The following is a 26,492-nucleotide window of genomic DNA, read 5'->3' as shown; positions in this document are numbered from 1 at the left end:
TTCATCGCCCAAATCCATGCACCCTTTTGCCAAGAGAGCTGTGGATTGTATTAAACCCCTGAACAGCTAATGAAATCTGTTTGGACATTTTCTTTGTGGACAGTAACTGTGTTCATCTTCCCTTTCATTAAAAATCTCAAGTCTAAGATTTATAGTCAAGTCTGAGACTTAGTGACTTACCCACAAAAATTCAAGGACAGGTCATAACTAAAAAACCAGAGAATTCAGTCATGAGGACTTTTCCCATTTTATTTGAAAACAGTGGGCTGTAAATTAATTACCAAACTATTTACATGGTAGTACTGTGGTTTTCTGGTCTTTCACACCCAGACAAAATGAGCAGGTACACGGCTGAGGATTCTCATTAGAGCAATTACAATTTGGGGTAATGGTCACAGTGACTGTCCTTGACATATGTGCCATTACTGGTGGTTCTCTTCTCTGTGCATAACAAGTTGCTGACCTCACTGAATATAAGTACATGTAGCTAGGACATAGAAGGCCTCACGCATTAACAGCATAAGCAGTGCCAAACCATGGACTTCATAAAACTACTCTTATCCCAGAATAAGGGTTTTATTAAGTGCTTTCAGCTTCATTTTCTCCACGTGTTTTTGAACCTTCTCTCTGAGCTCGTTGTTTTGGGGTTGAAAATGTCCATCTGGATGGTTGTGCGGGTCTCTGCAAGAAGTTTAAAAAATCATTTGTATTTACAATAGTCAGAGGAGCTACTTAGGAATGCTGACAAAAACAAAGGAAGCGACACACATAATTTCTTTCATTTTTATAATGAACACAGAGGGTATTCCATTACTGATGCAGAACTAGAAAATGAGTGAAACTGTGAAAACATTCACTCTTGGCTTGGCCAGTTAGGAAAGCTAACCGACTGATAGGTAAGCAGTAAACTAGACTGAATTTTACATTTTATCTATGAAGGAGCATATGCTATAACGGCCAGAACAAGAACATCCACATGAAAAACTGCCTTAAGGATAAAATGCTGAAACTGCTGCAGAGGAGCAATGTGTGCTCTGTCATCTAGTGAAACACCACCCCATTGATAACAACGAAGAACCTTCCAGTGACAAAAGAAAGGATTGGGACTTCATTGTTTATAAATAAGTTTTTGTTCCCCTCTTTACAAAGTCAAACAAGTAGGGAAGCTTTCAACAAGTAAATATCAATACCTAGAGGTATTTAATATAGAAAAGTATTTTCATTTTTGAAGAAAACATCTAAAACTTCAAAAAGAAAGAACATTATGGTTATAAAACTACTTACCCAGCAAAAGCACCATCCAATACTGTATCACTGTGGAGAAAAAGGTCACTCTTTAGTTACACAAGCTATCCCAAATCCCCATGTTCTGAAAAGCAGTGTCATAGAATGCAAAAAGTGGCACCGAGTCAAACACACCTGCATTTTTACAGCAAATTATTTTCAATCAATGTTGTAGTAATGACAATACAGCAACCAGTGTTTTGTCAGACAGCTCATAATAGGCAGCACTGTTTTAAAGTTGCACAGGATTTGAATGTCAATCAAATAATTTCCCTCTAAAAGTAAGCAAAATGAGACATTCAAATCTCTTCATGGCTCTGAAAGTTTCAGGCTATTCTGCACATCCTGACATCAAAGGCACATCATGACTACTTTTTTAAAGAGAGGGAACTGTTGGACAGAAAGATTAATTCACCTGCTTCAAGCCACACGAGGTACCTGTGAAAACACAGGGTCAGAACTCAGCACAATCTCGTGTGTTGCTCTGCAATCACTTATCCTACCCATACTGCCTGCTGCTCAAGCCCACTGCCCTCTGTGTCCCACTTCCCAGCTCATACACATCCTTGCATCCTTCCTGCAACATCACATACCCCCAAGTTTCACACAGTGCGTTCACTTCTGCTTCCAGGTCCACAGAACTGCTGGGCAGTTCTGAAATGCTGCTCTGAAGCCATGGTGGTAACCATCAAGCCCATCAGAGACCCATTTGGCCCTCAGAGTTTTCCTTGTCCTCAGGTTCCCCCTCAAGGTTTCTCTGCTGAGCTGCAAACGCAGGACATTGGCCTGACAACACTGGAGGCAAAAGGCAGAATTTGGCCCTTACAGTAGCCAGTTTACAACATTTTAGGGAGTAGGTAATTCTGTGCTTATGAATACAAGTTATTTTACATGCTGTGCTGTATGCCTAAAACACAATGTGTGTTGGGGAAGGACAGCAAATGTGACTCACTCCTAGGAAGAGACTATGAAAAAAGCACCATGCCAGGGGGAAATTCTAAGGACTCATTCTTCTGCCAGCACTAATAAATTCCTAACCAAAAGGGTCACTAAAAAGGAAATGCCACTGGTCCAAGAACATGGAATATCTCTGCAAAGGCAATAAAACTGCCTCAAGTGTTAGATCATATTGATAAAACTGAAGTCAGACATCCACGCCAGTGTGTCACATTCAGAGCTGCTTTCTGAAGTCCAATCCAGAGATCGCATTTGCAGTACAAATTTGCTCAAAGTACCAGATCTGCATCCCACTCATGATGGAGCCCCTAGACTCAGTATGACTTTCTACATAATTCTGAAGGGGATGTTTGTCTTCAGATTTGTCCCATTCCTCTCCCCTAATTTCAAGTTATACCTACCTGTCGTCTTTTGATGATTTCTCTTTGCCTTCTTCTGAGAGTGCCTGCCCAATTTGTGGAAATTCAGCTCTCACCATCTCTGGAGTAAGAATCATTTTGAACTCAGTTTCATCTGTCTCACTAAAAATTAGTATGAACAATCAGGCTTTATCCTTCTGAAAGTATTTTTTTAGCCAACAAAAAAATTATTATGTTTTATGCTAGAGGGACTGTGTGCTTTTGCCTTTGAGGATCTCTTGGGACTCTCAGGTTTAGACATATCCATACAAGTGGTTAAGACATAATCAATCACACTGAATACAAAATAGAGGAGAAACTTACTGATCAATTATATTCTCCCTGTCTCTCTCAAGTAAGTCACACAGCATTGGTGGTACATCTCTTGGAAGCATATCTAAACTGTAAGGATCCCTGTGATAGAAATGGTATTAGTTTAAGATGGACAGAGAGTAACCGCACTCAATGCTTATATTTTGAAGCTTCAGAGTAGTCATAATTACAATGAAGATGATGTACTTTTAAATATTCCTGGAAAATCTGAGTACACCAGAAACTGCTGTGATATGATGCAACGTGAGCCTGAGAGATGTTGGCTACCCCTGGGTGCAGGTGCCCATATGTTAAAGGTTTTACCATTCATACTTCTGCAGGACAGACAGAGTTTGTACCTCCAACGTCTTCTGGCACTGAATCAAAAAGCATTCAGAAGACATGTTATTTAAAGTCCAGACTGGAACTCACCTTCCAGGGTTAGATATTTACTCTAATGACACTGTTCTTAACCCACTGTTCAAGGAGGTCAGTAAGGGTTTTCCCCATTGGTTTTAGATTTCCAAGCAGCAATTAATTCCACCCGTAGGCCCCCTTTTATCTGTGGGACTAGTTACTGGTCAATGTAGTTACAGACAGCAGAAACTGGTGCAGGGTAGAAGTACTGCATATTCAAATTCTTTCTTACCTAGGTGTTGTACTTGTCAGTGTGGGAGTGCTAGAAAAAGTGGAATACACCACTGGCAAGAATCTTCTCCATTCCATTACTTCACAAATCACTTCCTGAAATGACAAGTGCTACAGCAATCAGACCTCTAACACATAATGCAGTGGAGAGAGAGGCTTGCAGGACAGAACATCTGACTTCTTGGCTGAGAATTGCATCTGGGGAGCTGTGGTTCTCCATATTTAAAAGATGCTTCCTCCATTGCAAGGTCATGAAAATACAATGGACAGTGAAAAGAAGGAAAGAGCAGAGAAATATTCAGAGATAAATAAGAAACATGGATAAAGCCTAACAAGAACAAATTATTCTGACCCATGTACTGACTATTTAGGTGCATGTAGAATTTGTATTATTTGAAAATGTCTTCTATCTAGGATGACTCTTCATGTTCCTTTTTGATTCCTTGGAGCAAATTCTTAGCAGGAAAATACTCAAGCCAGGTACTCATACAATAAACCCAAAAGGCCATACCTTGTGATGCAGAAATTTCTTTTGTGTGACTGGAATACTGGATCCTTGTGGGCATTCCTTGGTAAAGGTATATTTTGGATGAGGACAAAGATGATATTCAATATTTGTTTCAGAATAGGCCAAAGGAGGTAAAACTGGAACTAATCCTGGAGTAGGGTTCTAAAAACAAAGAAGAGATTATTTTAAAAATTAATTCTGAGCACCATAAAGAACTAAATGGATGAAAACTCAGTTCTTATAATTAATGTAGTCTCCCCAGATTCACACCTTTGTGTCATTGTGACTGTTCTGTTCAGTGTGACCCATCTCTTCCCCTCATCACAGACCCATAATCTGGCTGGCTCTCTGCTGTCTAAAATACAGCAATTTAAGTGTTGTTTCCAAGTTTGGAAGAAGGAACTATTGCCTGATCACTCCAAAATCCATTGCTGAGTCTCTGGACAGCTCAGAATCCAAGAATGCAAACTGGCCTTGCTGTGGTGGAAGCTAGTGAGCATTTTGCCACCTATTTCATTGCACCAGCATCCGTTTCTGAATAAAGTCTAACGCTGGGTAGTGCGGGATCAGGCTGTGCCTGGCTCTTACATTGCCATGACAGAGGGATGAAAGATGTACACAGAGGATCTCATCAGTAAGTTCACCGGAGTCCTGGTCACATGCAGTGAGGACAAATCTATACCACATATGTTATGCTAAAACCACCAGACTAGCACACTGGGCTCTGGGCCATTGCAGCTAAGTAGTGCTGAAAGACAGAGCCACCCAAGTCAGGCACGGAGCCATGCTGGCTTGGAGATGCTGCCTGTACCCACGCACAGCACTTCACTGAGCTATACATCTGTCTCTGCCTGCTCAGAGACAGCTCAGGGACCTCCAGGCTGTGCAGCACTGTGTGGAAAATACCTTCTGTTGTTGGTGCCAAGTAGCACAATCTACATGACAATTAAGTAACATAAAATCTTCCCATGCACGTGGTTGTGATTTTTTGAATCTCTGTGCCTAATAATTTGGAAATGTGGTTTTGGGATGCTATGTGAACTGCTGGAAACTCTAAGGCAGCAGGACATGATGTGAGCACAGAGATTGACTTCTCTTTTCTCAGTTTACCTAAGGATCAGGCAGAACTGCATTTCCCTAGCTGAACAGAAGGGAAAGACTGCACCTGTCCCACCTACCTGGGCAAGAGCATGAGGTTATAGGATTGTTATGCCAAGATCATGGCTTTACTTCTAACATCCAAATGGGGAAACAAACAGAGAAGAAGGGAGGGGCCCTGTGGTGTTCCAGGGAATCCTGGGATCAGTGACCATTTGTGGAGTGTGAGACTGGAAGGGTGTCCAGTTCTCTGCCATCACTGGCAACTTTGCCTTATCATCCCTCGCCTAAACTGATCAAATTCCCCCTTAAAGTGAAATGGTGCCTTTTTCAGCAGGATAAGCTCTGTGACTCCTACATACCAGGGCTTGCACCTTGAAGGATTACTCTCACTCTGGATAGTCATATATACCAATCTTAGTAAGAGAATTGCCCACTGATTCCACATCAGGCTTCTGATTAAACAAACACGTTTTCCCCTCCTTTCTTAAATTCCTTCTGGAAGTCAACTTCTACTTACAAAAATGCGAAGTGGGTTGCTCTCTGTAGGGTAGACTAAAGCTTGGGGAGGAACCAGTTTTAAGAGGCTGATATTCCTTTCTGCTGCTTCTTCTGGGGATGTTTTGTGAAAATCCACCCTCTGGGAGACCAGGTTAAGTTGCCCCTCTGGGGAAGAAACTACTTGAACCAACTCATCCTTGAAAAACACAGACATCAAAGGTTTTCAGAGTGTAGTAAGCCTTTTGGTATAAAATGTTGAGACAAAAATAATCAAATAATTGTAGAAATGTAGAATTGGGAGTGACTTCAGCAAAATTTGTACTTGAAATGACTTGTTACCTGGGCTCCCTGCCTCAGTGGTCGGGAAAGTTTTCGAGGTTTGTAACTTGTGGCTGCATGGTGTGTACAAAATGGCTGATACTTCATAATGCTGAAATGCTGAGGAACCTAAGTATAAAAGAAAAAGGGGTGTGCTGCAGGAAATTACAATAATCACTTTTGATTAACTTATAGATGGAATGGAACATGGTAAAAGATACTTGGATCACTATTCTGGAACAGGGTATATGACCAAAACTTTGAGAAGCCACACTGCACCAGGACAAGCTGAATGAATCCATAAAGGAGTATTTCCATTCATTTTTCTATGAAAGATAATGGATTTAACAGTTTCTTGATCAAATATACTGAATTTAATGGGGTGGAGAGAAGCTATGTTAAGTAATATACGTAACATTGCTAGATGAACCAATGTGTAATAAGGGGGAAAGATACTACAAGTTGCTACACCACCTGAAAAAAAAAAAGAAGTGGACATTGAGCCAAAATCTATATTGATTTGAACCTGAGGAAATATTTTACTTTGATGGGATGCAGAATTTGATTTTTTGCTATTCAAAAACTGGAAAGAAAAGGGTTTAGAAGTCAGGAGAACAAGATGTTTCTGTACTCATAAAGTTGAAAAAACTTTATATATTTCAGGAATGAGATGTTTGCATTTCCTGTGCAGGAATGAAGGAACTAAGCATGTAGAACTGGATGCCAAATAAACAGATGACTTCCATTACTTTTTAAAAGGAAGGACACTTTTATAATGTCACTTTTATAAAAATCAAAGAAAAAATTGTGTGGCATGCAGGGCTTGCAGTATCCTCATTCATAGAAGGATTTTGTTGTTTGACATATAATCATTTCAGCTGAGGTGATTCATCTCTCCCTCTGGAGAGAGGGGACTATTGCTGACTATAAGCGTATTCCTTATGGAAACAGGTAAGATTTGTTTTTAATAAAAGCATGCTGATCACACAGCCATATTAAGGTAACATTTCTACTGGGCTGCACAATGGAGTCACTGAATTGGGCAGGAAACATTTAACTGGAAGACAGAAACATGATACAGCTGAGGGAGCTGTACTGACTCACCTTCAAGTCATAAAAAGGAAGAATGTGTCTGACTTTGGCATCTACAGGTTTGATAGGAACTAGGCCAAGAGCATCAGGTGCCTGAAAGAAAACAGTATTTAAAACCCAGTAATATGGTTTGCATTTTGTTTTTCATTGGCAGCAATCCATCAGCACAGCTACTTGAAAATGTATGGAAATAATTATGCAAACATTTTGTTTAATATTTCTCCTGTCCTTTCTTGGACTTTGGCATTCCAGTTACTTTTCATTTCTTTTCTTCTGCAAAATCATGGATGTTAACTAACTCTGATCATTAATGTATTACTCAGAATTTTAGAATGCAATTAAGAGAATGCAAAGATTTTCTTTTTATCATTTTCAGCAGCACCCTTAGCATATCTGAAGTCCTGAATTAATTTGTGGGAACCCCAGAACACCAGTCACATTGTGAAATTTTAATAAAGGCAGTACCAGGCCTGGGGCCGACGACTTCAACAAAATTTTGTCTTGAGTGTTGGCCACCATTTTAGTTACGATACCTACCAAATCACGGTGAAATTCACAGGAACTGGAAAAGGGGAATTCAAAAGGCACTATACGATCTTCGGATATCCTGGAAGAAATGCCCTTACATTCTTCACTTCTCTCTGGTTTGCTGAAACTCCTGCTTTCTATCATGAATGGAAAGCAAATACTAAGATTTTGTAATATATCTTAATACACTGTTTCAAAAATAGAATCAAACCACAAAATATATTTAACATCTTCCTAAGGCAGGTTGTGTTTAGTCATTTAATATAAAAAGTAGGGTAATATTTCCTAAAGGCTTTAAATGCCACATCTACAAGACAGCAGGCACAATACCTTGACTAGCAGACAGATCTAATTTCCTCTTCTAAAACGACATTACAGCCCCCTCATTCCAGCATGGTTCTCCATCTCATTCCGATCAGCAAGGCAGAGACAAGTCAGAAGGCCTCTCTTACACTAACTGCCTTCTACTTGAAGCACCCCTGCAACTCCTGCAAACTGGGAATTAAAAGTGCCTATTTGCAGAAGCAGGAAAAAGCCTGATATGGAAACGTGTTTCAGCAGTTGTCAAATTGGGTGTGTATGAGGGAGTAGGAAATAAGAAACACAAATTCTCTTCTGTCCCCAGTATACCCAACTGTGACTCCCATCCAAGGCCAGTTTCCTTCTATGATTGTTAAAGTGGCTTTTCCGGGCCAGTACTTTCATGTCACTGTAAAGAAAAGTGATTTCTTGAAAGCACTTGTATGAGAAAATTATAAGGAGGAAAACTCAACCCAGTACCGGACACCTAGCCATGTGTCTCATGGTTCCTACCATCCTACCATTTCACTGAGTTCAGATATCTTGCCTTCATCACACTCAGGTGTCTTTCCCTCTTCCATCCCCATGCGATAAATTCCTCCTATCCGATGTCTTTAACCTCTTGGGCTCCACCTGATCTGTTTACCTACCTGTGTTTTTCATATAGTCCCATCTGCCCTTTCCTTGTTCCTCAGGCCTATAAGTAGAATCATAGAATGGTTTGGGTTGGAAGGGACCTTTAAAGATTATCTAGTCCAACCCTTCTGACAGGGCAGGGACATCTGTCACTAGATCAGGTTGCTCAAAGCCCCATCCAACCTGACCTTGAACACTTCCAATGATGGAGCATTCACAACTTCTGCTCCGTTATTAAGTAGATAAGCTGCAGGGCTCCTAAGAAGAGTTAATCACATTTTTTAAAATCTGGCAAATAATGTGCATGAAAAATAGATGTATTTTGACTATAGCCATTTCTACCCTGTCATACTTCTCTTTTTTGCTTCAAGAATCCTTTGTAGGGACTCTGTCTTTACATTTACATGTCAGTATATATGTAACGCACCTGACACACTGCAGTACATCCTGAATTATCATCATTCATGGCCAAAATACCAATTTGTTCTATTCCTTACCAGACACAGAGCCTTCCTCCAAACCTTTGGCTTTTCTGGTTAGCCCACGGAACAGAAGCAGTAAGCGATTTAGCCGAATCTGAACCACAATCTGAGAGAATGATTTTAAAGTTTAATATTAAGCCGAACACTCTAAGATTTACAGCCATAGACATATAGGTACATTACAACTGTATTTATTCTACAGAGCTCACTCATACATCTCTATTCTCTATTTCAGAATTTTTACTATAGTTTTCTGTTCAGGAGGGAGAAAATGGGGAAGGAGAAATGTAGAACTGATCTCAACTCTACACTACACTACACAACAAAAACAGTTCAAACCTTCATTTAGTCTTACACATTAACGAGACTTTTTTTGGCTAGGTCCTAATCCTTCTGCTGTGTCTGCTGGCATATACAGATTTAACAATGGGTAAACAGTCAGTTGATCAGGGCCACAATGAACACTTGTGGCTATATGAATGAGGAGAATAAGTAGTAAGCTTCCAGACTGGGTGGGATCTTAGGAGGGCTAGTTCAACCTCCTGCTCCAAGCAAGGTCAGCGATGAGATCAGACCAGGTTGCTCAGGGTTTTATCCAGTCTGGTCTTCAAAACATCCAAGGATATAGACTGTACAATATCTCTGGGCAACCTGCTGCAATGACTGACTGTCCTCATGGTGAAAAAGGCTTTCCTTATATACAGTCTATACCTCTCTTATTTGAATTTATGCCCATTGCTTCCCATGTTCCCACAAAGAACTGTTGCAAAGATCCTGGCTCCATCATCAATAACATCCTCAGAAGTGCTGGAAGGTGCTGCTCTCTCCCCCCACTTTCCCTCTCCAGGCTGAGTAAGTGTCTCCTCACAGAGTCTCCGCACAGAGTGCTCCAGACCCTGACCATCTTGGTGGCTCTACAATGAACTCACTCCAGCTTATGTTCGTCTTGTACTAGGGGCCTAAAACTGGGCACAGTATCTGAGATGCATTTTGAAATCTCTTTTTTGTGCAAAAGTATTTTTTTAAAAAATCTGAATTCATCTGTATTTGTTTAGTATTGATTGCAATACTAAGGACCAGCAGAAGCACCAGCTGAATACAAAATTTACTCCAGATCCTTATTTCCTGGTGAAGTAGGGACATATTTATCAAACTAACAAATCCCTGGCTAGCTGTGAAGACTCCTTACGTGCTCATTTGCGTGTTCTTTTGTGCCATTTCCAAGGCATCATGCCATCACTGCATTCTGGTTGTTCATGTTACCTTGTATGCTGCTTGTTGGAATTTCCTTAACATCCTGTTTCTGTTGTCCCAAGGGTCATTATGGAGCAAGTCAAATGTGGGATGGACACTTGGACACTGCATGGTGTTTTTTTAAAAAAGAAAAGGAAAAGAAAAAGGACACCCTTTTTACAACTAGACAAGGGAGGAATTTCCTCCAGCCCAAGCCATTCCTTGGCCTGAATCCATATGTTATTTCCAAACACTGAAATTAAGTCAAATGAAAACATTCACAGTACTGGCATTTAACCAGAAGCCTTCACTGCAGGGCTTAATAGGAGGTAATCACCAAATATTTGTAGATGCAGTATGGGGAATGCAGAGATAAGGTAGCATGGTCTGCATCCACACATAAATTACAATCATATACTACGATTTAAATGCAATATATGTGCAGTCAGACAGTGGAGAGAATGGACTAAGTCTCTACTGTGCACACACTTAATCCTGCACAGACCTGAAGTTGGAATAGCTGTAAGGGCTCAAACCAGAGGCCCAACAAAACCAATATCCTGTCTCCAACAATGGCTGATAGCACATACCCACAGAAGGGTGAAAGACCAGAGTAAACTAAGAGTGATAATTCCCCAGAATAACCTCCCTGCACCTAGTGATCTCTGGCTCTTGAGACAGAGGTGGTGTCTCTATATTTAACGCCTTAAATTGTTTTATTTGAATGCTCTTTGAACACAAGTAAATTTGTTTCCTGATGCATTAATCTCCTCTCCAGTTTTCAGTTGATGTGACAAAAGAATGTGGCACTAGAAGAAACTCCAGCGGCCCCAGAGTACAGTACCTCTCAAAAGGAGGGCAGCCACTCAACCATTTAGATTAGGAAGGTCCTCAGAACACCAACTCCACGCAACCCCATGCCGTGCCTCACCAAACAATTTTCAGCACTTTCTAACAGGTATAAGAGTATAGTAAAAGACCAACTCCCACAGCTATTATGTTCCTCTAGAAGGCGGCAGCAAGGATCCTTTATGTTGCTAACATTCAAAGTTCCTTCAGTAGTGGGGTATCTATTAAACAAAGATCCCAATAATGCTAGGAAATGGATCTTAGGAAGTACCTCACACCACAGAGAAGGACAAAAAAATCTAAGTACCAGAAAGGTTCCTGTCAATCTGACCTGCAGGTAAAGGTTGCAAATCTTGTAATATGCTTAACGTTATGTTTAGGCATGAGAAAGCTACTGCTGAGAGAACTTTCAGAAACAAGCAATGTGAATCTCAGGTTAGGCCTGCAGATTTCCACTTGTCTCTCATATTAGATCATCTACTGTACTAAAAGTAAAATGGGAAATAAGACATTGACACAGAAATGAGAATATTAGGAGGAAAAGTATTCGGTGACAAATATCTATGGCTGTTTGTTAGCTTAGTAGGTGATAATAGCAGGTGATAACAACATATAAACAAACCTGGTCAACAGGCCGGGTAACACGTCTGAAAGTAACTTCTACTTCGTTCCTTTGAAACTCCTGTTCTATGATAGGATCTCCTCTTTGGATCTAATTTGTCACCAGGAAGAACAATCACATTAGTACAAGCATCCAGTGAATTCTTTTCTCCTTTACAATTAGTGGAACTCACTTACAATGTAACATTTTGGAGGTGCTTGACAAAACACAGACTTCATTCCCTTCTAGGGAGTGACTACTGGGACCCTTGAGCAAGTCAAACAAAGTAAATGTCATTTTGGGCCTGAGTTTCAATCAGATCCCCACCCTAATGAAACACAGTTTGCTTTGCATAGCCAGAATCAGCCAGGGGTTACAGAACCAACACTGTAAGTTAGCACCTGAACAGATCTTCCGAGACAACGGTGCTACAGAAATTTCCTGCAGTTTTCCCATGTTCTGTGAACATCTCTGGCATGGTTTCCAATGGTGTCAGCTCTTTAATCTGTCCATATGTGAAAGAGTTTACTACTGATATAACTTCACTTCTCTGAGACCCTCTCAAAGTGTTCAGGCATGCTGGATGAATACCAGTGCTTCTTTTCATTGTGCCTCTTCCGTCCCGGTCCTACTTACCTGTCGTTTCATTTCCAGGATACTATTATGTCTTAAACAAAGACCTGGGGGTTATTTTGCCAAGTGAAATTCCCATGATTGTCATGTACTGAGGTTCTAGTTAGTACAATGGAAGACAGACCAGTTAAAGGTCTCCAGGACAGCCACTCCCAGGCTGTATAACATAGTGGACACTTGAGCAAATGACAGAGGTATAATAAATACTCTGTGAGGTCTAATGATGCTCAAGGTGAAAAAATTGACAGCATGAGTAAAAATATGCCTCCATCAGAAAGTCATGGGGGCAACTGTGAAACCAGCCAGAGATCTCCATAGCCCCTGTGGCCAACAGGTAAGTAAATAAATGTTTCTAAACAAAGTTAACATACATCTAACTCAGTGATACAACAATCTCACAATTTAGATCCTCTTTTTACTCACTTCCTCCTTTGTTAGTATTAAATATGTTTAAATTACTTCATAGTGCCTAATTCAGAGTATAAATTAAGCCTTTACCCTATCTATAAATAATTTTACTCCCATAAACAGCTCCTTGGAAGTCAGTGGGATGTCAGGAGCCACTTAAATACCCAGGAGGCAGGATAAGAGGGACAAGCCCCACCTGTCCCTGAGGGCTGTGCCACATGGGGAAAAATATTTCCTGCTACCAAGTATTGCTGCTGTTACCTCCATGGAAGATGACCTGCAGTCTGGGGTGACTGGAAGAAACCAACGAAGGAGGATGAAGGTGTAGAAGAAAAACCTGATGATTTATCTCCCCATGGCTCTGTGTGAGAGTACTGACTGGGTGTAGCTCTTTGACTGTGAGCCATTCAGGACATCAGTTCTTCAGAGAGGTACAATATAAGCAGAAGGCTGGATGCAGCCACAGTGCTGACAGGATTATGCTGCAATGTTGCACTGTGATGTGGCTGGGTGGCTCAGTGCAAATCTGCTAGGCTGGGCAAATATCTAGTTACATTTCCATTAATAACTTATCTTTCCCTTTGTCTACCTCCAAGATAAAACCACCTCAGAAACAGTGATACACAGGCATAATAAAAATATAACTGCAACAAGAAGTACAGCTGGTACAGGTTTGCAGTGATGTATGAAGAAAAACTGAAGATGTAGAGAGCTTGACAGAATTCAGTAGTGCAATGCATAATCTGAAAGTATAAATTTGATTTTAATTTTATAGAAAAAACAGCAAAGACTAACCTTGTATTGCTCTTCTTCCCTCTGTCGGTTTTCAATAACCTCTTTTTTAAATTCCACAGATATTGGATCTTTGCCTTTATGAACTTGCCTGTATTTACAGTGAAAGCAAGAAAAATGCTTTACTTAATGCACAGTTTGCTTTATTTAAAGGCTAACAGACTTATTCTCCTCTTCCTAAGGTGTCTAGGGGTCCATAACATTCAGCATATGAGCAGATCTATGGATTGCAAATGAAACCATGGTGTGCTTACGCACACGACTACGTGTTTTGCTTTACACCATTTGATGTACATGTGGAATTCTGTTCACTCCATTATATATTTTAGCCTTGATTTATTGACAACTGTGGCAAAAGCTTCCTTTGCCCTTAAGGGCACAAGATGAGATGCCTGAGAACAAGGTTAGGTGAACAAGGTTTTCAGCAGGTTTCTTTCTGAATGCAACCATAACACAATCAAAGACCTCATTGGGTACTAGTATGGATTACTACTGAGACTGCTTTTAGGCAGAAGAGAAAAAAAAAAAAGTAAAACAACAGTAACTTAGTTGTAAAACAAGCCAATCAGGACATGAAATGGCACCATTATGCACTAGTGGATATTGCATACATCATTCATAGAAAACCTGGTTAAGCAAACCCCAGTGTTGTTAATGTGGTTAACTAACACTTACCACTTTAGATGATTTGCTTCCTCTTCCTGAATATTTTGTTTGACTTTTAGTTGAAATATGGCTTCCTTCATCTGTCTTGTTTTTATCCCTTCATTGCCTTGGCAAAAGGCTGCAGGAATATCAGAAAGCTGTATCACATCTCAAACTAGAATGAATTTTTAATTGGGAAATCCATCCATTATGATAACTGAACTCATTAATACATAAAGCTAAGGTGACATTTCTTATAGAAGCTACAGTCACATCACATCAGCAATTCTGAAGCTGAGTTCCTCATCAGAAACCTACAAATAATGCTAAGACCAAGTTTATGCTGCTTAATCACATTACCTTCTTTCAAGTCCTTAATCTTCAATTTGCCTGGTTCCTGATTCAAAACAGTAGCTACAGCATATGGATTTGACAAGTCTGTGGGGAATCTGAGGTTCTGGTATTCAATTTCCTACAAGATATAAGTTGATAGGAAGAAATAGAAACGAGACAGATGTTGAGCCCAGAAAAGTACTTGTGATTATTATCTCTTCACACCTTTACTTTTTGAATAGGCCTCGATTGTGGTTGGCTGAATTGGCCTCTTCTCCACACAATGGATTTTCCTGCAGATGCAGCTTTTTTCTCTGGACGCCTTTGCTGTTTGTTAAAATGTTCTTTTCTAGGTGTCAGAAGGACAGATATTGCTCTTTTAAGTACTCTGTAAACGGCATATAAGTCTAGTACATGCATTTACATCTTCTTTAAATATACAAGGAGACTGGAAATTTCTCTCCCGAATTACAACTGGAACCCAACTTTCTAATCTTCAGAGTTCACAAAAAATTAAGTACATCCCAAAAGACCTTATTGCTCAAAAAATCTTTTAACTTGCAAGGCCTCAGCGATAAGAATAACATAGAGCAGGCATAACAGAAGCTGAGGATGCTCAACACTTCTTTAAGGATATGTAACTTCTCATTATTCTTATTTTGGTACAGTTTCACTTCATACAGATTAAGGGCACTCTGAGCAAATGATGTAAGAGAGCAGGTACATGTGTTAACAGTTGAATTACATTAGTGCATTTTAAGTCTCCACAGACACAAATGCTTAAAATGGTTACAGCAAAATGGCATGAAATCCTATTACACAGGATTTTTAACACTGGGCAAAAATATTCAAAGATCAGTCAGCCACACATACATTAGACCCAGATGTGGTGTCGAAGTTCCTGTGAATACACATACATAGGGTTTTGAGTGAAACTGTGAAATTCGTAACTGCATTGTCATTTGTGCTGTTCCATACTCAAGTGGGGAATATTTCACAGTTACTTCCACCTTCCCATTGCCTGGAATGATTCCTGTGATTAAAAGAGAAAAACAGTAAGAGTCCATCTAACATGAGCCCACATAAGTATGCTGAAATTAATTCTGGACTACATTTTTTAAAAACAATATTAATGTTTGAATGAATGGCAGTAGACATGGAAAATGTTTCAGGTCTCAAAGTGTCTTTCAAGAACTATCCATTGCCAGATAATGGGAGATATTTCACAATAGAATAGTGATTTGACACTAAGGCTATAATATTTCCTACTGTTGTGAAAATGATTGCCTGCTTATATGTAGAAATTCTTCACTTGCATCTGCCAGCCTTAAGTCTCTGGCACTTCCTGTTTTCATGAACAAGGCATTCTAAACATATTCCTCTGTGCTCCTCCAAGTTGGTGGAATCATCTGGATTTGATACATTACCTGTCTCTACCTGGTCTTACTTCCTTATTACCTATTATTTTCTCAAGCAATTTAACCACCCTTCATATCCCTAAACATTCAGTGCAATCCCAGGATACACTCCCTGATGGTCCTAGGCATTTCTGCAACAAGGAATTTATTCAGCTCATCAGAAATATTAATTTCTCATCTCTGTAAAGTGACCATTGCCTGGTTTTCTGCATCCTGTAGTTTTAAACAACAGTTAGTTTCATTGTGGGAGTTTGTGTGTGTGTGTGTGTGCACGCATGTAATTTGTTAGAATATATCATCATTACTGATCTCAGAGCTCAATGGCTTAAGTAGGAGCTGAAACTTCTTAGTGCTTTTCAGATGGCCTTCAGCACATCCGAGTTTCTAGCTACCAAAGTTTCTGACTTAACTTTTACTGGGTTGATGTTTTTTTCTGGGATATTTTTGTTCCCCTTTCTCTCAAGAACTAAGCCAACTTACTTAGCAAGCATGAATTAGTTCCAGCCACTTTGTCTATGACCATGCAAAAACCCAAAAACTTCCTGACAAATTTTACTTCTCCCCAGTTTTACTGAATTGTAATACTGTTCCTTTCCTCCCTTGATATATCAAAAATTCTTTAAGTACAAAGTAAGAAGGAATACTATCCTGAAAGAATGACCCAAAACAAGGCAGCAGCATGTTTGTGAACCACACATCTGATAGAATCCAACTACTACCTCTGAAGAATGAAAATCCATCTGACAAGACAGGGCAAATTCATATCATTGTACATACAGGAACAATGGCAACTTTTACTGAAGTGCATAAATAATCAGAGTTTAAATTCCAGTGTCACAAATGGCACTAAGCACCAGATTTATGAAGGCTTTTATTTATTTAGGTCTTTATGCATTTTCATGGAATTGACCAGACTGCCTAAGTGAATTATACAGCCAGGTCTCATGCACTTACACGTTTTTGTCAGAACACCTGGGCACTTACATGCTACTGCTGGCACCTGGTAAATGTAACAATGGTAGCAACTGACCTGCAAATAGTTATGTCTGTCCCAAGACAGAGTCCTCTCCAGCATTAGGCATGAAAATAGCCAAGCATACTGTAGCCTAAAGTCCCTGCCTCTTGTGAAGCCCATACACAGAGGTCTAGACTGAATCTAATATCCACTGCCGCCCCATGAAACACCTGCAGTGGTGCGTTTTGTGCCCATCACTGTAATGACTTCTGAAGCAACAGACAGTTCTATCAAATTCTTCCAGAGCACTAGGGAAAAACAGGTATGGGGATATGTTTGATAGAGCAGAGGTCACCTTTTATTTCCTCTGTGCTCCCAGTCAAGTAATATGATGTATACCTATTCCACAAAGACAGGTATGTGTTCCTTTAATGGGGCAGGAGACAGTCCTTGGGGAAAGGTGTGATAAAGAGGCGAATGCTGGGCTCCCTGCCCCTCTCCTCTCCAAAGGCCATACTGGCAAAGGCAGCAGACAAAGGCCGGATGGACTGTTTGGGACATCCCATATTTTGCCCAAGGTCTGTAGCTGGGCATTGACAAAAGAAATCTACCAGCCACAGAGGGCTATTTGCCATGAGGCTGCATATGGCTAATATTTATCAGCCTGCATTTACCTGGAAACATTCTGAGGCAAAGGCTTTTTCTGTACCACACTGAATACACTGTCACAAGTAACTACACTCAGTAAATATGGATTTAATGTTTAGAATTTTAAATAAGTTCAATCTACCAAATGTTGGCTGGACAGTGAAGGCTCTATGAGGCTGAATAAAATCAATGTGGAATTCAAAGTCTATTGGACAGCTGCACTGCAACGGGATAACATACTCCTTACTGAAAAGAGAGAAAGGAAGAAAGAAATTAATGAAACTACAGTTGATCATCAATTACAAGCTGGAAAATCATATTATACACAACATGCACTGAATATATCTGTGTTCAGAGGGATGGGTTAATTATTAATGCGAAAAAATAGCTGTTCTTTGTTGTTCCAGAATAGCAAAATATTTCAGATCTTTCACTCAGTGAGGAAATGAGAGCTAAATCTTGATTTGAGTGCTGGGTATTTTACATCTTGACTTACTTTCTCCTACCCACAGAGAATCTGATTACAGAAATATTTATAAAATTTACTTTTTAGAAGTTAGTTATTTGTATGCTCACATTCTTACAAACTACAATATCTAGCAAGTACAAACAATCCAAACTGGAGCAACAATAAACACAGAACCAGAAATCAACTTCCTCCCATGGCCCTCCTTGTGGAAGACAATGAGAAAAGACAGTGCAGTGTTGAAAATTCCAGCACATCAGAATAACCAGACTTTAACCACTGTAGAGATAATGATGCCATGGCCTGATTTTCATAAAAGCCCTTTATGTCTCACACTGGTAGTGCGAGGGGTATTAGCACACATCTTTTCAAGCTGTCTTGCTTTCGTATGCATTTATTTTCATGTATCAAACTGAAATACGAAAGCATTGATGTAACACCATCCATCATCCTACAAATCAAGACCAATTTATCCAGACTTATTTCTGTTTCTTGTAAACTGACTGAAATCCTATCCTGCTGATTAGCAAAGAATGCATGTTATACACAGTTTTCCTTTGGAAGGTACATTTTGAAATGCCTAAGGAAATAAAGAATAATAGCAAAGTCCTTTTTTCTCTGCCTTAATATGACCTGTTCAGGAAGAAGATGTAACAGCAGATTGGGGAGGCAATTTATTTTAAGGAATAGTGCAGCTTCTACAGTAATCAAACTGTCTTAGAAACAAGACAATTATGCTGCCTGTTGCCTTATGGACCTTCTGTACCTAAGGAGAAAGCTGGGTGGTAGAATATATGCCTTATCCTACACTTGTGGAAATAAAAGGCATTTTTTCCATTGACCTCAGAGCGCTATGGAGCCCATAGTCCCTTGGGTTCTGTACAGTACCAAGTATCTCAGAGAACTTTCATTTTTAGGAAAGTTTTCAATAGCCTAATGATGAAAAATACTGGTAAAAATTAAGGTTTGAAACCATCAGTTTTCTCTTCAGGAACTCTTCCAAATTCCCTCAGGGGCATCTCTGAGCATCCCTGTTGTATTAAAAAAAATTCCTGTTATTTAAAATTGCATTTTGTATTCTGTCTAATCCCTTTTCTATATTCTGAGAGTATGAAAATTCTGTATACCTCAGCACTTGTTATAAAAATGGAGCAAATAAACAGAATCACATCATGCCTAGAGGCACCCAGAAAGTCAGGAGTTATGTTCAGTCCTGTGATAAAGCTGAAACATCACTTCTGACAGATTCACTAGAGTTTAACAGATTAAGGGGGATTAGAAAAACAAATAAACAAAAAGACACAAATGTTCATTCTACAATGCTAGGCTCAGTTTTACTGCAGAATTTAGCATTTTCCTTGTATATGCCTTGCCTATTCATATTTCTGTGCTTCAGTAAAATTTATGAGTTACTTCCAACTCACAGGCTAAGACAAAAACTAGCTGCTAAGACCTTCAGTTCCTAGAATTCACAGAAATCTTTACACTAACATTACACCATAATTACAACTAATATAATCAATATACTACAGAACTAGACCCTAATCAACAGGATCTTCCTTCTCCTTTTCCCCTTCCCAGTTCCTATTAACAATTATTACCGATTACTTCATGAGAACAGTCAGCATTACATCTATGCTGCAGACAGGAAGATGAAGTCTATGCCATTTAGAGCTCCACATCAGAAGAGCACTTTAAATATTTTTAAATAGAAGAAGCAAATCTAATAACTGATCAATCTCTGGACTGAGGTTAGCTATTTGCTGTCACACCTACCATTACCAGCTCAAAACTGCATTTCCAGAACCCTTCATCTTGAAAAGAAGATCCGTTCACTTAGGACTTACTAATGCTAAAAAGACATAGTACTTGGAAGTGTACAGATTATGAACAGCAGCCATATTACTTCACCATACAATGAATGGAGTCAGCACTAGTTTAATTAGCTGAAATCCCAGTTCCATCTATGTATATGTTTAGTTTGCACAGCATTTACTTTCCTGTGAATGTGCACCTGAAACATTTCATATACAGAATTATTTTGCAGTCAATATGATAGCTGACTTCCTTAAAGCTTCCGAGATGTTAAGTTGTACAAATAGAGGAAAATGAGATTTTTCAGATTTTGTGCATGTCTCTCAAAATGTGGACAAATATCTGTCCTTAACTCACCTCTTACCAACTGATACATCAGACAGATTTATAAATGATGGAAATTCTACAACATTCACAGCAGGGTAAGCATGCACAGGAATGACTAATGTATCTTCTCCCTGAAAAAAAAAAAAAGAGGTAAATATTTATTTCTTACAATGAATAAATGTTATGGAAAGAAAAAGTTTCTGTAGTAGTTGGCCAGTAAGTGAGCATAAAACATCTTCAAGATGATCACTGTGTTGCACCTCAGGATATTGATATTCTACCTGCTTTCAGTATCCATCTGTCTTTCCATACTTTCGGCAACTACAGAGCTCCTTCAAGCCTGCTAAGCTAAGACATTACATCAGTGTGGCACAAAGACTGATCTGGCAGAGAGTAACAGAACAAGGAAGATATTCTACCCACAGCTCTGGGATGTTTAAAGGGAGAAAAATTTTAAATGTTTAAAATGAAATACTCCAATCCAGACTTACTGGGAATAAACCCATGTGGGTCTAGGAGATTATCTGTACATTTACTTTATCATTATCATCATGTCCTAATAGTTGTTTCAGTCCATTACAACTGTAAATATATTTTATAATAAATCCTCACCTGACAGTGAATTCGGATGCAGTCATAGTAATACTGCCACTCATCAGGACAAAAATCAACAGTAACCACATATGACAAGCCAGGGACAAGCCGGTGCTAGAAAATGACCCAAAATAATATAGAACACATGTAAAAGCCATTTATATGACACAAAACCAGTGCTGCATGCAAAGAGCAATGTGAAGCCTTTCTGACACTTACTGTTTTGTTGTATTTGATCTGAAAATACTTTGTCTGGGGTGGTATTATGTGAAGGTTTATTACATCACCAGATATATTTATCAGTTTCTGCAGAATAAAAGAAAACAAAAACCAAAAACCACTTTACAATATAAGAGGTCAATTGAGAATGCCAATTGTACTTTTTGTAAGACTATCCATAGCAAAGAAGCTGTATTAAACAAGAAAGTAAAAATTTTTACTTTAGCAGAAATAATTCTGATTATGCTCTGAATTTAAAAGAAAATTATATAAACCTTGCATCCTGCATTTTTATTCTCTGGAACCAAGTCACAATTCCTTACCAAGCAATAACAGTCTTACTGTTGAATCAAATACTGGTACTGTTTTACTTATGTGCAAAAGGAACAAAAAATGAAACAACCTATTGACTTTGCTTTTACAGAGGTCTGAAACAACAGAAATTATGTAATATTCCATGGTTTTGCTTTCAATTGCAAAGCAACAAACCTTTGGATGGTGACAGTTCAGCCTGTAAAGCCTCCTGCATCTTGTTTACTTTCATTATATCTGGAGAACCCAGTCCACCATAATCACCCAACCTCTGCCTCAAAACACTTACCACATGAATAAAGAAGGCAGACGAAGGGAAAGCAGAGAGAAGAAAAGGAAATACCCAAACTGTTCACAAGGAAAGGAAATCAAACCTATGCATGGAGTTTCTTTCCTTGGATTAAATTGCTCTTGGCAGAAGGCCAGAGGTGCTTTCAAAATTTTCCCACCAGTGAACATGCTTGCAGACACAGTGACGGTCCAAGTACATTTTGAAAACAGTCCCTTATGGAGTTAAAGCATTAATCCTTCATTCATGACGTGCAAGTTACATATCAGTAACACTGCTCACAGACACGGGAAAAAGAAAGGTAAAACAGAGACTGTAAAGAACAGTGATGCACACACCATGGTACTTGTCTGTTTTGTTACCGCGGGGCTGCTGATTTTGAGTGCTGCTTTTTAGAGCACTCCATAGAGCAAAAGGCCTCATGACCACAAGTAGTCTGCTCAGCTTCTGTTATCCTTTTATGAGCCCCAAGAGGATCCCTGCTCTGACACTCACCAGTGTCTGTTGGTGATGTTTCCCAACTTTGTACCCTCCATAGTGTAACACAGCAGGCTCAGCCTGTACAACCTTGCTCTTCTCCAGTTCTGAATAAATCTCTACAGAGATAGATAATAAAACAGGGACAAAAGGAGACCAGGTGAAACCAACATGACTGTTACTTACATTGATTAAGTATATATATGTTGCACTCAATGTATTATATAGAAAAAAATGAGACAGAGATTATTTCTTCTGCTAAGCAGGCATGACTCTTTAAATGGAAAGTTAAGGCGGCATCTACTACCCTAGCAGAGCCATGATCCTGTCGCCAGTTTATGTCTTGGAATCAACAAGCCACCTCAAAACTTTAGGGCCAAGGCAGGATCAGCACAGCCACTATTTCTTTCCTGACTACCTCTCCTATGATTTGGGCTCACAGGAAGATGCAATTTAAGCAGCAGGATGGGAGTTTTGCCTGTGTGTTGTGAAAAAAAATAATAGAGAAGTGCCTCCTAGGATTGCTCCAAGGTTGGAGAACAATCAGAGAGCAGAAACTTACTCGATTCCAGCAGGTGACTGGGGACAGCATGTCTTTTTTTAGGTTCTTCCACTAGGCTGCCCAGAAGGACACTGGGTATTTTCTTGAAGGATTTCTTAGCAATCATGATTTCTGTGGTGGCTGATTGAACTATGTCCATGTTAGGACAGAAATGGAGTCTGAATGGTACTAAAATTCCTCAGCACCTGGAGGCGAATCAAAATAACATAATGATCAAAATGTATTCCCTTGCACTAGTAACATCTGATGCATAAAACTGCAAAAAAACCCAAAAAAGAACTCACATTTAGGAAAAGGAGTTACTTTTTCTCCTACTGAAGTATATTACTCTATATGTGCTGAGTACAAGGACAGAGTGATTCCAGGAAACCTTGCTCCCACCACAAGCCCTAGCATTATGGGCATGTTCATCTGTTCTAGGGCATACTGGGGACATTTGGCTCTCAGGACTGCATAAAACATCTCTCTCTTCCTTCACATCCCCCAGCACAGAGAAGGAGAGAAGGTTCTTCTGATAATTCCACTATCCAAACTGATTTCTGCAGAGATGTTCTTCCAATCTCTCCTGAGTGTTTGGGTTGTCAACTTGCAGATTCATTTTTAATTTTTAAATATTAATATGAGGGATAAGAAAACTGGCATTTGAATCTTTTGTTTGGATAGCATCATCTGGGTTATTTGTTTAGTGAAGATAACTGTAAACCCAGAAGGCCACGGGTGTTCTAGATCCTGTGTTAAGTAAGCACAGTTATCAGAACATAAACTTCTCTAATGACAAGTGCAAATATTACACAATAAGGGCACCAGACACAATCCATCCACAAGAAATTATCTTCGTAAATATAACACATAGCCCTTGGCTCTCCTATGAACTGGAGAACTACATGGAGAAAAAGACAAGATACTTTTGGAAAAAGTACCGAGTTCAAAAGCCATGCTGGGTTTTTCAACCCTCAAGAAGGGGGTTGAAAACCCTCCATTTTTTATCTGTTCTTCATGAATGGGAATGTGGGTGCACAGCTCAGGATGGTGCCACATTAATATCAATTCACACTTCGACTCACCCGGTGCTAGACAATATAGACTTCTCTTGCCAGGCTTCGGTCACAAGGCACCTTCCGGCTCCCGGAGCAGTGGCACAAAGGCTGATTAGCTGCTTGGACAACAGAGTTCGGTTATATAACTGGCTGAATGGCAGAGCCCAGAGGGTTGTAACAAGTGGCACAGAGTCTAGTTGGAGGCCTGTATCTAGTGGTGTGCCCCAAAGGTCAGTGCTTGGTCCAGTCTTATTCAACATATTCATCAATGACCTGGACGAGGGGACAGAATGTACCCTCAGCAAATTCAGCCAGGAGGAGTGGCTGACACACCGGAAGGCTGCGCTGCCGTTCAGCAAGATCTTGACAGACTAGCGAACTGGGCAGAGGGGAACCACATGAAATTCAATAAGGGCAGGTGTAGGGCCCTGTACCTAGGAAAAAACAACCCCAGACACCAGTACAGGTTAGGGGTTGACCTGCTGGGAAGCAGCACTGTGGACAAGGACCTGGAAGTCCTGGTGGACCACAAGCTCTCCATGAGCCAGCAATGCGCCCTCGTGGCCAAGGCGGCCAATGGTATCTTGGGGTGTATTAAGAAGAGTGTGACCAGCAGGTCGAGGGAGGTTATCCTCCCCCTCTACTGTGCCCTGGTGAGGCCACATCTGGAATGGTGTGTCCAGCTCTGGGCTCCCCAGTTCAAGACAGACAGGGAACTACTGGAGAGAGTCCAGCGGAGGGCTACAAAGATGATTAAGGGACTTGAGCATCTCTCGTATGAGGAAAAGCTGAGAGAGCTGGGTCTGTTTTTAGCCTGGAGAAGACTGAGAGGGGATCTGATCGGTGCTTATAAATATCTAAAGGGTGGATGTCTAGACGAAGGGGCCAAACTCTTCTCAATGGCGCCCAGTGACAGGACAAGGGGCGATGGGACCAAACTGGGTCACAGGAAGTTCCATCTGCATATTAAGAAAAAATTCTTCACTTTGAGGGTCACCAAGCACTGGAACAGGCTGCCCAGAGAGGTTGTAGAGCCTCCTTCTCTGGAGATATTCAAAACCTGCCTGGACGCAATCCTGTGCAACATGCTCCAAGTGATCCTGGTCTATCAGGGTGGTTGGACTAGATGATCTCTAGAGGTCCCTTCCAACCCCTACCAATCTGTGAATGTATGAATATGATCCACACTAGGGTAGCACTTTAAGACTCAACAGTACCAAAGTTGAATCATTAGTATCAGGAGCAGCATTGGGTCTGTTTTGTTGTTTTAACACTCTTATACTGGCTTGAATGACCTTAAGGAGCCCTAACCTAAAATTAACAGCAATCAATAAAAGTTTGAGGGAAGAAGGGCAGAGGGGAGCATTAAAGCAACGCCCAATGTACCTGGATCAGCACTTTTGAGGACTGAAGAGGTCCACCTCCCCCATTACATTTTATGGTCTCATCTCTGGTATTTGTCTGGTTTTCTAGTCTGCTTTAGATCTTTCAGGCAGAAGCTGAGAGGTGTTTCAAGCTCATAAAGTGCTGGTTTGATTTATGGCCTTGTGCAGTATTAAATAATAAATAAGAAGCTTAAAACAATGTGCTACCAGTACCCTGGCCTCAATAATATTTTCCACTCCATGGCTCCAAGTACAAATTTTCCACTTGCAACAGAAAATCTGTAAGAGGAACTGTATTATTGTGCAGAACAGTAAATTTCTTCTGAGGTAGTGAGACCAACCAAACACTGACCAAAACATGCTAAAAAATTCTAAACATAAGGCTTACATTCTTTCCACTCGAGTTGTTCAACTTTAATCTATACAACTGCCATCCTCCTCCTCTTGCTCAGCATTGCCCCTCTCAGGAATACAAGTTTTGAAAAGCTGTAGACAGACTTATATTAGCAAAGGATTCCCAATGTAACCTTATCAGCAATTTAAAGTGACACTACCATCACCACTCACCAGCTTTAATAACACACTGTAGTATTCCTCAAAGGGCTAACACAGGATGCATATTTATATGCCAAGGTCCTGCAATTGCTGACTGATCTTCTTAAGTTTTCCAGGATACCTGTGTCTATCCTAAACATTACTTCTTTCTTTTTTTTTTTTTTTTTTGAAAGCCACCAGTAGGAGAACTCTGGGGCTGTGAAATTCTGGTTCCCTTGGAAGCAATGGCAGAACCCACCCCCAATTCCCTCAGGTCAGGGTATCACCCTTCTTTTCTCGGCACTTGGGCTTTCTAATCCCTTCGTGTCCCACAGAGCTCCTCGCACACCTCACCACCAGACAGGGATGCAGTTTAATGCCATCACATACTGCGTCAGACTTGCAAAGCATCAAAAGTGCTTTAGAAGCAACGGAAAACGTGTTTTTAAGGTCCGCTCTATATAATTAGGCTAGCAGAGTTTCTTGGCAGGCAGAAGGGCGTATAGCTCCACAACACGTACCCTGCCGGTGCCACATCCTCCTCAACCTCCAGCCCGGTCGAAGGGGAGCTGGACGTCCCGCCCCAACCCCTTTGAGGAGAGCGACGCGACGCAGGCCGAAACAAACACACGCACCCATGCGTCCTCCCGGCCCGGAGGGAGCCCCTGCTAATCCCGCTCCTCCCCTCACAGCGGCTCCCGGCGCCCAGGGGCCCGACAGCCGGTTACCCCCCTCTGCGGCCCGGCCCGGCCCGGCACTCACCTCAGCGCCGCGGCAGGCCGCGGCGGTTGCTTGGCAACAGGGCAACCATCCTCCACCACCACCACCCCCCCCGGGCCGCACCATTCGCGGCTGGGGGGGGGTTGGTGCTGGGGCGGCCCGCCGCGCTCGGGGGCGC

The 26,492-nt window shown here is 40.6% G+C and overlaps 1 protein-coding gene across 4 annotated transcripts; it reads right to left on the bottom strand.

The window, feature by feature from the left end:
• On the bottom strand, positions 1-26,492 carry CFAP221 (cilia and flagella associated protein 221). 4 transcript variants are annotated; one of them, XM_054830207.1, is made up of 27 exons: positions 26,357-26,445; positions 25,449-25,546; positions 23,703-23,791; positions 22,639-22,823; positions 22,095-22,195; positions 20,999-21,085; positions 20,798-20,893; positions 20,216-20,316; positions 17,720-17,823; positions 15,430-15,589; positions 14,782-14,905; positions 14,584-14,695; positions 14,254-14,362; positions 13,582-13,669; positions 11,767-11,856; positions 10,326-10,421; positions 9,078-9,168; positions 7,654-7,781; positions 7,129-7,209; positions 6,046-6,153; positions 5,726-5,902; positions 4,111-4,269; positions 3,601-3,695; positions 2,964-3,053; positions 2,643-2,762; positions 1,285-1,314; positions 1-681 (listed from the first exon to the last, which is right to left on the bottom strand). In XM_054830207.1, exons 4-27 carry the CDS (start codon positions 22,775-22,777, stop codon positions 558-560), a joined length of 2,610 nt encoding a protein of 869 aa, XP_054686182.1. In that variant the 5' UTR covers positions 22,778-22,823; positions 23,703-23,791; positions 25,449-25,546; positions 26,357-26,445; the 3' UTR covers positions 1-557. The 4 variants fall into 4 exon arrangements, with proteins under 4 accessions (XP_054686182.1, XP_054686183.1, XP_054686184.1 ...); XM_054830208.1 differs by lacking the exon at positions 26,357-26,445 and adding an exon at positions 26,230-26,345; XM_054830209.1 differs by lacking the exon at positions 25,449-25,546 and having other exon boundaries at positions 26,357-26,492.

Source organism: Grus americana, chromosome 6 (genome assembly GCF_028858705.1).
Source record: "Grus americana isolate bGruAme1 chromosome 6, bGruAme1.mat, whole genome shotgun sequence".
Taxonomy (NCBI): domain Eukaryota; kingdom Metazoa; phylum Chordata; class Aves; order Gruiformes; family Gruidae; genus Grus; species Grus americana.
The sequence above is the reverse complement of the archived record's forward strand: the minus strand, read 5'-3'. Positions and strand labels throughout refer to the sequence as shown.

Coding starts and splice junctions, on each gene's coding strand:
- CFAP221 (XM_054830209.1), bottom strand. CDS start 22,777: ATGGACATAGTTCAATCAGCCACCACAGAAATCATGATTGCTAAGAAA. Junction 14,363..14,583: donor GATTAAGGACTTGAAAGAAG/GTAATGTGATTA, acceptor ATATTCCTGCAG/CCTTTTGCCAAGGCAATGAA. Junction 10,422..11,766: donor TTACCCGGCCTGTTGACCAG/GTTTGTTTATAT, acceptor AACACCATGCAG/TGTCCAAGTGTCCATCCCAC.